This window comes from Rhinoderma darwinii, chromosome 5, assembly GCF_050947455.1.
Source record: "Rhinoderma darwinii isolate aRhiDar2 chromosome 5, aRhiDar2.hap1, whole genome shotgun sequence".
In the NCBI taxonomy this organism is placed as follows: Eukaryota; Metazoa; Chordata; class Amphibia; order Anura; family Rhinodermatidae; genus Rhinoderma; species Rhinoderma darwinii.
In genome coordinates, this window is record NC_134691.1 from 108731005 (window position 1) to 108743613 (window position 12609).

At 38.7% G+C, this 12609-nt stretch overlaps 1 protein-coding gene across 4 annotated transcripts in view; it reads right to left on the bottom strand.

Moving 5' to 3' along the window:
* DLGAP1 (DLG associated protein 1) overlaps positions 1–12609 on the bottom strand; it is a 598634-nt gene that overhangs the window by 229525 nt on the left and 356500 nt on the right. For all 4 annotated transcript variants that reach the window (XM_075826387.1, XM_075826388.1, XM_075826390.1 and 1 more), the window contains one exon: positions 9110–9324. In XM_075826387.1, coding sequence (XP_075682502.1) covers positions 9110–9324 — 215 coding nt within the window. The remainder of the gene's footprint in view (positions 1–9109; positions 9325–12609) is intronic.

A 12609-nucleotide genomic window follows, 5' to 3' on the forward strand; every position in this document is an offset into this window, starting at 1 on the left:
AGGAATTATTATTTTGGATTATTATAAAGCCTTGGTAAAATGTCTGCTGAATGTGAAATCTTCATGAAGAGCCTGTGGTGTCCATTTACTATTTGACATTGCATATCCCCAATCTCCACACTACACTGCTCATCCCAATGTCAAGTCACAATTCTCTAAACTGAATTTTGTGCTTAAGTGACTTACGTTAAATTTTTCATAGATGGTATCATACATATGAAAGAGAGGTGAGGATGCGGAGTTGGAAATGTCTTTATTTTAAAAATATGATATACAGTGCTCATATAATTGCTATTATACTTTTTTGCTTTTATAGAAAATCAATACATGTTATAGGCAGCTACTATCAGAGAATCAGTCCTTTGGGAGTATTTGACCCAAAGGATATATATATATATATATATATATATATATATATATACATACACAGTTATGTATATATATATATATATATATATATATATATATATATATATATATATATATAAATACACAGTATATGTTGGTCTTTGGATAGTCTTTAATGGTTTTATAGTATGACTCTACTACATCAAGACTTCTCAACGTTTTCTTCACCAACCAGAATATGGGCTTTATCATGCATGTATGGGAATACATGGGCCTTACCACCAGTTGTTGAAGTCCATGTTAAAATATTGCTAAATTTATTTTTATTTTTTCTCCTAAACCCAGCATAACATTAAAATAAGCATAAAAGGAGTCGTGTTGCTATATCAGGGATTGGTGAAAACAGAGATAGGCCTGAGAAGTATATAAGCACTTTTGTCAAAACTGCCTCCCCAGCTGCCCTTCACCACCATGTGGTGGGCGCCTCACCAGTAATGCTCCCCTCATGGTTTGAGAAGTATTGAGTGAAGTCATTTAAAAGACAGCGATTCAGTGGGTATACGGCACAGGACCACCGAGGCCAGTCATTGGTTGGAGCGATCAAGTGGGTATAGATAGGCACATCATTGCTGCAGCCATATCAACAAACAGCGGCGGAGAGAACCGGAACAGCTACACTGGAACGTTGAGGGATCTGTCTGGTGAGTAATGCCTCTATTTGTTTTATTGAATCTCCCTTGTACACTTTTTTATTAACTCGGTTTTAAAACTGTGGTTTTATGTAATTAAACTTATTCACTATATAATGAAAAGTTATGCAGTATTTTTTTATAGATTTTGAGATACATTGATAAGAACTGAATTAAGTTGAAAGAAGTGTAGGCATTTGTGCATTTATATGGTTGTCATGCTTTCTTACGTCGGACAGTTCTCTGTTTGGAGGCGTGGTTTAATTTGTCACATGCATTCACCGAACACATGTGACAGTGAATGTAACCTTTCTTGCCGTAAAAGTCATTCAGACAACCTTTACTAGAACAGACCAGTCGTAGAAAAATTTATTTAGGGGCAGACAACAATAAGAACAGTATTTGGGCCCCTTGATTTCCTACTGCTAATTTGCAGGTATATTTGGTATATCCGCCACTGAGCTTACCTAACTGAAACTGTCTGTGATGTCATAGTAACTTGCCTGACTAAAACAGACTAAAACAGACTTATGGAAAGTTCACTTGTGATGTCACAGCAGCGTACTTGAGGGAAGCTCACTTGTGATGTCACAGCAGTGCTTATCTGACAGAAAGACATTTGTGATGTCACAGTAGCTTACTCAAGAGCAGACATCAATAACAGGGGGTTTCTGAGAAAGAAAAAGTGCATGAGCTCCTTGATTTCCAACTGCTAGTTTTATGACAGCGGGCCGCTAGCCGTAGACCACCTCCTTTATGGGTCTCCAGAAAATCCCTGACCACTGTATCAATCCACCAGTATTTGTCAGACTTAGATAGGAAGCGTAGACCCATACAAGTATACAGGGCCACTATGAAGCTGCAGAGGTTGCACGTATGGTCTTTTCATCCTTGGTTTTTTCATTTTGTGATGTATATGCAGCATTTCATGTTTCAGTCAGTATGCCTCAATCTATAGATGTCATATTTATATATGCTGATTTTGTGCATTTAGCAGACTGTATGCCTGGGAAATTTTGTGTCATTTTAATGTCAGAAAACTGTTGATAAAATATATATTTTTTAAATTTTAAATGTGTCCTAGTCTGTTAAAATTCCTAACCGTCTTCAATAACTCTTCTTGCTATCTTTTTATTTTATAGTAAATTATCTTGATGGTGTGTCAAATAAATTGTGTCATTCCTCACTCCACACACAATAAAAAAACTGTTAAGGGTCAGTACAATTTTGAACAGTGGCAGTGATCACTAGGTGATGTGGGCTACTTTATTTAAATTGTTTTATTATTTATTATTATACAATTACATTTGTATACTACACTGGTTTAACCAAACTAACTAGATACATATCATTAGTATATCATTATACTATGCATAAGACAAGAATGCTGCCTCTTTAAGGAGTTATGTTACTAAATAGATTGATGGTAAATCACTAGGATTGCTAGAACAAAATATCAGTGGCGCTAGGATAGTGCCGTGCCACTTTGACACACTTTGGGTCCACTAGGATTTTTTCAGAGGCCATATGGTTGACCACCGACTATAATTGGCAGACCCTGAGTGTAATGACGGGGTAGGGAGACAGACAGGTGAGCCCTAATCTACCCGCCACTCAGTCCCTGCCTACTTGCACGGCCCGTCCTAGGCGACGGCGTACAACTGGGCGACGGTCCCTATGCTCAATAAGTGCATGACAGACCAACATACAAGGGTACACAGAAGCTAAGGGAAATGGGGCAGTTGCCCACAGCAACACCGTGAGCAGCAAGAGTAGTGAACGAGGCGAGTCAAACCAGGAGTGTACGAGGTACCAAACGCAGAGCAGGAGAGTAGTCAGTAAAGCCAGGGTCAATTTGAAGCAGAGGTCAATAGTATAAGCAGGAGCAGCAGAGCCAGGAAACAGACAGAATCACAGGCAAAGGAGGAGCAGGAAATGAAGGTATAAATAGACAGAGGGCGGGAGCTAGCTCCGTCTGGCCAGGCTGCGATAGGTTCTCCCACTCCTCAGCCTCCCAGCCTGAGTGGTAGCAGATCGAGTCACTCTAACAGACCTAGGCACAGATGCAGGCTGATTAACCACGGGCGTCGACAAAGAAGCTGTGTCAGGCAAATCCATTACACTGAGGCTTCCATAAAAAGCAGAGCAGAAGCCAATTGTGGCACTTTCCTAGCACTATTGACATTTTGTTCTAGTGATCCCTAAGTATGGCATATCCTAGTCATCAATGTATTTAGTGACTTAACCCCTTTAAATATAGTTGCAATATTTTCTAGAATGATATCAATAATTTCTATTTTGTAGGAAATATTTAAATGATTAACTTTGTATTTGCATGTAATAAAACTGGTCTATATTTCAAATGCCAGCTTGATGTCAGGTAAAATAGGTAAAAAATATGTAAACAACAAAAACAAAAGTAAAAATTTGTGACAGTAAAATGAATTCAGGTGTAAGCTCATTTTTTCCCAGTATCATTAAATTTATAAAATTACACATAAAGCAGTAAAATTGCTTTAAAGAAATATTCTGGGCATAACTAATAATCTGAATTTTGCCTGAACACAGGGTACTATGCCCACCTGGTTCAGTGGCTCTGCGCTACTCTGGACAACCGCCACTGGGGCAGGACTACTTAGACTGCCAAGATCAGTACCCCCAAAACTCTTGTAACTTGAGTGATATCCAGTCTTACATGTGGCAATCATTTGTGTTATGTTCACTTTGCTTAGATTTCCATATTACCTTTGCACTTTTTAACCTTGATGTCTTAGCACTTATTTATTTTCTACGCTATTTTATCAGATTTAGACAAGTGTTGATTTTGCTTGGTTTTGTAATAGTTCACGGGAAGCAGAACAAGCTGTAATTACTGTTATGTAATTGCACAGAGAGTTGACATAATTATGAGCACAAATTATCATCTAAAAATATAATAAAAGTGTATGAGATATGAGCTATGGGGGCTTGAAATGAAAATAAATGAAAGCAAACCTCTAGGCGCTTATTACAATCAAACCAATATTTTTATAACTACATTGAAATGCCATAGATCATGTTTAAATGTTCCCAGAATTCCCCACACCTTGTCTAAATATTATAATATTGGACATTACCACAATACTGCCATAGTAACTTGAAGTTCATGGACCATTCCAACTTTGTAGAGCAGCAACTGCACTAACACAATAGCAGTTTACACTTGCATTAAAATAGTTCATTTTATTTTACATGAACAGAATTCCATAGCTTATATATTATTTGCATTAGTTATGCGATTTGTTGCCCCTTATAGAGGGACAGTGTTAGAACATCTGCAATATGGGGGTGTACTCTCATTGCCGGTGGTAGCACCAGCTATAAATAGAGCACTGTGTAAAGGACAACCCCAGAAAATGAAAATTACTTAAGACAATTTTGCTTTGTTTGCATTGTTTGTGTTACAAGAGGGAGTAATTTAAAGCGACACCCGTAGCAAAAATGAATAATTGTTAAAACTGACCCACTAGGGGCATTTTACATACCAGGACCTTTACTTGATATAATTTGTTCCTCCAATAGACTGTTTTTCAGATAACCCTTGTAGTGTAAATAGTTTGTGTAGATATAACTGTTTCTGCTGCACATCTGATTGTTATATCTGTAGCACAGAGGCATAACTATAGGGTGTGCAGAGATAGCAGGCCCACCCGGCCCTGATGACCAAGGGGGCCCAAAGGACCCTCTACCTTATAACAAGATAGGAGTACTATAATGGGCACATAGTAGGTGGGGGCCCTCTTACAGATCTTGCCCTGGGGCCCAGGGGCTTTATACACCTCTGTAGTAGCACACAGCTATTTAAAGTACAAAGAATACCTATGAAGCCAATTTTTGGAGGAACACATGACACAAAGTGAAGGTCCTGATACAGTATGTTAAAAACCTCTAGTGTGTCAGTTTTAACAATTGTTAATTTTTGCCTGTGTCACGTTAACAGCAACAGATTACGGAATTGTTAGCAACGTAATCTCTAACATTTTATCAGAAGTACTTAAGAAAAAGATAAAAAAGAGAGAGAAAACGGCGCTCCTCTAAGGTGATATCGTTCTGATATATATTGGAAATTAATGTTGATATGAATTGAGCTCACCTTAGTAAGTTGTGCAATGTCGCCAGCACAACTTAACTTTGTAGCTTGTAGACACTTGGTCACACTGTGCTTGCCTCTGGAGTCATAACCGCATGGGGTGAATTCGTTTCAGGAATTCATTTCCTCGTGGTTTTGAAGTAATGCTAACTTGAAAAAAAGATACTCCTCTAGACGGGCGCTCAGGTGTGAATTTTGACCTGGTATTTTCACAAAATCATCGGAGTTTAAAACAACGATTTTATTCAATATACTGTTAAAATAATAAATATTCAGTTGCTGCAACGCGTTTCAACCACGCACTGTGGTCTTCATGAGGCATATCAATTTTACTAGAATACATCATCTTATATACTCTTATCATATCATTCATATCCAGGTTAAACAGTCAAGGTGAAGGTTCATTATGGGCGTTTCAACACAGGTGCGTGTATATTTTCCTCTAATTTTCTCTTAATTCCTATTTCTATTATTTTCTATTTGAGACCATCTACTTTCTACCAAACAATAGATGTTTTCGAGTTTGTTGTAAGAGAAAATAGATTTTTTATATATATGTTTATGTACATAGAACTGTATGCTTCAGGAGTTGCCGTTCATGCGTACTCGCCGTGTGCAGATAATATGAGTAATCTTTATTTACTCAATGGTTTATATTTATTCTTTATGATTATTTCGAGTTTGATGCTGTCTTTTGAAAAATATATTTTTATTACTATAAAAGATACTTCTTATTTTATTGTTGTTCGTTTGAATACTTTAGTTTTTCAATTGTCGGGAGCCGGCCGCTCCTGTTTTTTTATATATTGCTGATTTAAAAGGGAATGTACACATTGTGATCAATGGTTCTTGTTTACTCTTTATAGTTATATTAGATTCAGTTCTATCCTATTGTTTTAGATTCAAATGTGATTGCATTGTAATAGATAATTCTTCCAGCTCTATTGTCATTCAGTCATATTCGTTAAATCTTTTAGTTGTCGGGAGCCCAGAGTACCTCTGTTCTTCATAAGTTACTGCAGAGCATTTCCTTATCAAAAACTAAATTAGTTTTATTTTCATTTGTTTGTACAATTCCACCCTATTCATTTTGAAAAAAACTTTCTATTTTTTAGGAGTAATAATTTAAAGTGCTACACATTAATTCATACAAACTCTATTAATTTTCCATTTTGTTTGGACATATAATATTCAATTTTTTGAGAAAGAAATGATTACTCCTATTTCAATCTAAACTTGATCTATTTTTTCGTTGAGTCCATTTGGGCTCAAAGTACCAAATTTAAATATCCAAAATGACTCCCTTTTATTCAAGGTAGAAATTCTGTTGTGTATTTTGGGATTCACTTGCTCAATTGGAGAGATTTTTATTTTAGAAAAATCAGATGTATGATTATACAGCAAATGCCTTGATAAACTGTGTTTTAGGAAACCGTTTTTGGCATTAAAACGGTGACCATTCAATCTTTTTCTTAATGTCTGGGTTGTTCTTCCAACATATTGCAACCCACACTCGCATTCAATCATGTATATTACATAGTCGGTTTCACAACTTATGTGAGTGTCGATTTCGAATATTTCTTGTGTTACGTTTGACATAACCTGAGTTTTCCCTGTGTTAATATTGAGACAGCATAAACAAGTTCTCTTCCCACATTTATGAATCCCTACGGGTTTATAATTATGATCAGGGGTAGGGATGGGGGTATTCATCCTCAATCTACTGGGTGCTAATATATTTTTGATGGTTCTCCCTCGACGGAATGTTATCCCTGGTTTTGTAGGGATGATTTTATTTAAAATTGGATCACTTAGAAGTACATTCCAATGTTTTTGTAATGTATTCCTTATGATATTATGATCTTGGTTAAAAGTTGTAATAAAATTATTGGAGTGTTTTTTCTTTAAGACATCTTTATTATGTTCTATATGTGCTTTTTCCACCAGGCATGCTTCTTGAGACGTATCTAGATTTCTTTGATACGCATATTTAAGGAGATTTTGGGGATATTTTTTCTCCTCAAACTTTACTTTGAGGATTTTGGATTGTTCTTTATATCCATTAACTGAAGAACAATTCTTTCTTATTCTCCTGTACTGGCTGTGTGGGATATTTGTTATCCATTTTTTGTAATGTGCACTTTTGACATTTAAAAAACTATTTTTGTCTGTGTCTTTAAAATGTCTTTAAAATGTGTTTTTGTTAAAAATTTGTTGTCAGAATGACTAATTTCTAAATCTAAAAATATTATTTTTTCTTTGGATATATTTTGTGTAAATTGTATTCCCCACATATTTTTATTTAAAATATTTATGAAGCTAGTCGCTTCCTCCACAGTACCAGACCAGATTAGAAAGAGGTCATCAATGTATCTTCTATAATAGACTATTTTATTCCGATATATATATGGTCATTCTCTATATGTGTTGATTCAAAGTGCCCCATAAATAGGTTGGCGTAGCTAGGGGCAACTCTCGTCCCCATAGTTGTGCCTCTAATCTGTTTATATAATTTGGAATTATGTTTAAAAATATTGTGGGTGAGAATAAAATCTAATCCTTCCAATAGAAAATCATTTTGTTTTTTTAGTAGCAAGCCTCTGTGTTCTAAAAAAATTTTTGTGGCCTTTATTCCAAGGGTATGATCAATATTCGAATATAGGGAAGTGACATCTAATGTTATTAGAACATAATTTTCTTTCCAGCTGTATCCTTGTAACTCTCTGATGAGACTCGTGGAGTCCTTCAGATGGGATGGAAGTTTTGTTACTAGGATTTGCAAATGTAAATCTATATAATGTGATAGCTGACTTGTGAGGGACTTGTGATGTATTCTAGTAAAATTTATTTGCCTGATGAAGACCACAGTGCGTGGTTGAAACGCGTTGCAGCAACTGAATATTTATTATTTTAACAGTATATTAAATAAAATCGTTGTTTTAAACTCCGACGATTTTGTGAAAATACCAGTTCAAAATGCACACCTGAGCGCCCGTCTAGAGGAGTATCTTTTTTTCAAGTTAGCATTTTATCAGAAGTACATTCTATCTGTGACCAATGATATTATGTCACACAAGGGTTCCATCAGGACCTGTGAAGGTTAGTGGTATAAATATTTTTTGGCCAAATTTACCCTAAAATTGTGCCTCTCATAATCCCAGAATTATAGTAGAATTACTTCTTTCTTCAAGGATGCCCATGTCACATAACCACAACCCGTAGTCCATACACAACCTGACTTGTCCTCTCTATGTCATTAACTAGCTAAACTTTCCGCATCACCCTGCACTTTATATGCATGTCGGTTCAGATACTGGCTGAGTGGCAGGTTCATGCAGTTTTATTTATATCCCCATTGCCAACACAAGGGCTTGGTCCTCGAGACAAAAAAAATAATCTACTTATTATGTCTCTCCTCCCATTTCATTTAGTTTGTAAGATCTTATGGGCAGGGACGTCTCTCTATCATTGTTCGTTTGTTTGGATCACTTGTCATTTATCTTTTTTTCTTCCATAATTGTAAAGTACTGCAGAATATGCTGGTGCTATACAGAATGTTGGCAGGTTGAATAGAGATTGATCTATTACTGTCATTTTAAATCTGTCAATGGATCAACATACAGGAGATGAATACTGCTGACAGAATAAGAAGCTCTCACCCTTTGCATCCTATAAAACTACAACCATAGTCCTTTAAAATGGAAAAATAAAAGGAAGAACGTGATCAATTTTAAGATATGAGAAATTTTATCCAAATCATCTTGGGCTTCTGGGTTATAGGTGATAATCTATCTATATATAGGATTAAATCTGAGCCTTACATAATCAATATCTAAATTGAAAGGCTTTCTTGTCAAAAGTGCCAAATTTAGTGTGTCTGGATGAGAGACATATCTTGTCCCACAGGACATACCTTACAAAGAAGTCTAGAAAACTGTCTTACTTGAGAGTAGTGAGTTCTGTGAGTGATGGCTGGGTAGCCTTAAGATAGCTCTCTCTTCGCGCTGCAATCTTTGGAGATGGCTTTGGGCTGTTTGTGTCGGAGTCTCCACTGTCATCATCTCCCATGGCTTTGATGTAGCTGCCACTGCGCATTCGTCGACATGGAATCTCCTCTTTGTTCTTGGGGGTATATCCACTCCATTCATCTTGAGGAACCTGTAAATAAAGAATAAGCAATAATAATGTGAAGCTTATAACCAAATTTCTGTGCAGATTACAAAAATAATGATTCGCCTTATGTAATGGGGAATGCCACTACTTACACAGATTACACAGAAAATATATAATATGTTTTATACCTTTTTTTGTTTTTAGCATTTAACTAACATTCTATAATGCTCTCCGTTTCTTCTACAGAATACAATACCAAGGTTACTTTTGAATTTTCACATAAATAATTTATATAATACAAGTCAATGGAAAGCATTCATTGCAAAACGCACGTCAGGCATGGTTATTACCATATCACCTTCATTGACATCTTTTGCATCAATTTCCATTTACTTCTGAGACATGGTTGTTTCCATTGTGTATATATGGTTACCAAAACGCATCAGGGTAGTCCACCTTTTTCTTAGTCTGTGTGTGTCCTCATTTTTATTTAACTTGTAATACATTTTTAGAAATTCTTGTCTTAATGGTTAAACAATATATTTGTTTTTATTGCTTCATTAACTTCTTCTTGTCCTGCATGATTCTTTCGAATTGGTTGTGCATTTTGTGTAATCATTTAGGACACTCTTTTGTTGGGAATACTAATTGGCATTCTATAATACAAGTCAATTGAAAATTTCCTTTAACATGCCTGCAAATATTATTTGTGTTAACATTACACTCGCATATCAGAACATAGGTACTACTTATTTCTTCTTGCAGAAGCAGTCTATTGCAGATCAATTTTGGAGGATGTTCCTTCTCCTGTGCCAACCACTAATAAACTGGCATTTAGTGCTCCCTCACTTTTTAGGTAAAGAGTTTTTTCAGCAGCTGCAGTGAGTATACAGTCCTATTTCCAGCTGCTGCAAAATAACATAATAACCTCAGTTGCTGAAGACGTTTTGTTTTAAGTTTCATATTCATCAGTAGTAGATATATTGTCACGGGGTGCGGTGTGGACCCACTGGGTCGTACCGCGTAGCGGCATGGAAGCTGGCCAAACAGGTATGGTACAGAGTCTATGGTCCAGAAAAGGGTATCTGAGGCAATGTAGGCAGTAGCAAGGCAGGCTCGGCTGGGACCAGGTGGCAGGTAGACGTCAGGTTTTGTCGCAGTAGAACAGGCATGGAGATGCAGCAAAACACGACAACAGTTCAGCACGGCAGTAGACCAGGATGGTACTGATAGCACGGGAAACAGGATACAGGATACAGGTACGGGGAACACTGGGAAGCTGGAAGACACTTAGGACACCATTTACAAGACAGACTAAGGGAGACAACAACAATGCTCAGGCAAGGATAAGAAGGGCGGTGACCCTCTTATAGTCCAGGAACTCAGGAGTTGATGATGATTTCCAGGTGCGTGCGCTAGCCCTTTAAGAGCGGGCACGAGAGTGCACGTGCACCCTCCGGGAGACTGGGGCATCGATGTTCTTCTCTGGCTCCCAAGACCTCTCTTCTGTGTTGAATCCCCTCCAACCCACCAAATAGAATGTCCTTCCTCCCACCTTCTTGGTAGCTAGAATCTCCCTTACCTCGAAAGTCCCTGACGAACCACCAGGAGCCACTGCAGAACTAGGAGTCCTAGAGTAGCGGTTCAGAACCACAGGCTTCAGCAAGGATACATGGAAGGAGTTAGGGATCTTGAGTGTAGGAGGCAGCTGCAGCTTGTAAGACACCGGGTTAATTTGTAGCAGGATCTCGAAGGGTCCGAAGAACCTGGGAGCAAATTTGCAGGACACCATCCTCAGCCGGATATTCTTTGAGGACAACCAGACCCTCGTACCTGCAAGAAACTGAGGAGGATCCTGTCTTCTAGTATCTGCTTTTCTCTTCATGCAATCCACCACTAGCAGAATAGAAGATCAGGTCTGTTGCCATATTTGCAAAAAGTCCCTGATGGTCGAGTCAGCTGCAGGCACCTGGGACATAGTAGTATTCGAGGATGTTGGCCGTAGACTATGAAGAACGGGCTGGAAGTGGCGGACTCACTAGTATGGTTATTATAAGAGAACTCTGCCCACGGGAGCTGCTGCACCCAGTCATCATGTCATCTGGAAACAAAGTGCCGCAGATAATATTCCATAATTTGGTTAATCCTCTCGATTTGTCCATTAGACTGGGGATGATAGGCCGAAGAGAAGTCCAACTTTACACCAAGTAGACCGCAGAGTGCTCTCCTAAATTTTGAAGTGAACTGGACCCCTCAGGGGCAAGCCGTGCAGACGGAAGATGTGTTGTATGAAGAGGTCAGCCAGTCAGGGGAACAAAATGAGCCATTTTAGAGAATCGATCCACCACCACCCAGATCACACTGCAACCCGCAGAGAGAGGGAGGTCTGTGACAAAGTCCATTGCAACATGCTGCCAGGGGGCATTGGGCACAGGCAGTGGCTGGAGCAGACCAGCTGTCTGGAGTGGGCAGCTTTATTTGCTGTGCATACTGTACATGAGGAGACGAAGTCCATGACGTCTTTGGGCAGCATGGGCCACCAGAACTGACGGGTGATTAGGTCTTGGGTCTTTCGAGTACCCCCGTGACCTGCCAGCTTGGAGCTGTGACCCCAGCGAAGGATTATTCCTCTGTCTCTAACCTGCAGAGGGTTCACAGAGAAGATGCAGGAAGGATCAATAATATTCTGTGTGGACTCCACAGTATCCTCTGTTTCGAATGACCTAGACAAGGCATCGGCCCTCACATTCTTGTCGGCAGGTCGGTAGTGGAGTTTGAACCGGAATTGAGCAAAGAATAACGACCACCTGGCTTGACGAGGATTCAACCATTGAGCCGTCTGTAAATAGGTCAGATTCTTGTGATCCGTGAAGACCAGGATAGGGTGTACTGCGCTTTCCAGTAGGTGTCTCCACTCCTGCAGGGCCAGCTTGATGGCCAGTAACTCCCAATCCCCAATCGAGTAGTTGCGTTCTGCGGAAGAAAACAGTTTGGAATAGTAGTCACATACCACAGTCTTGCCTTTAGAACCTCTCTGGAACAAAAGTGCGCCAGCACCAACAGAGGAAACGTCCACCTCTAAAGAAAACTGTAGGGACACATCAGGGTGGTGAAGAATAGAGCCTGACGTGAAGGCTTTTTTCAAGGTCTCAAATGGGGCTTCAGCCTCCGGAGTCCACACTTTGGCATTCAGACCCTTTTTTGTGAGGGATGATATGAGGACTGTCAATGACGAGAAGTTGGGGATGAACAGCCGATAGAAGTTGGCAAATCCCAGGAAGCGTTGTATGGCCCTTAAACCTTGGGGTCGTGGCCACTCCAGGACAGCCT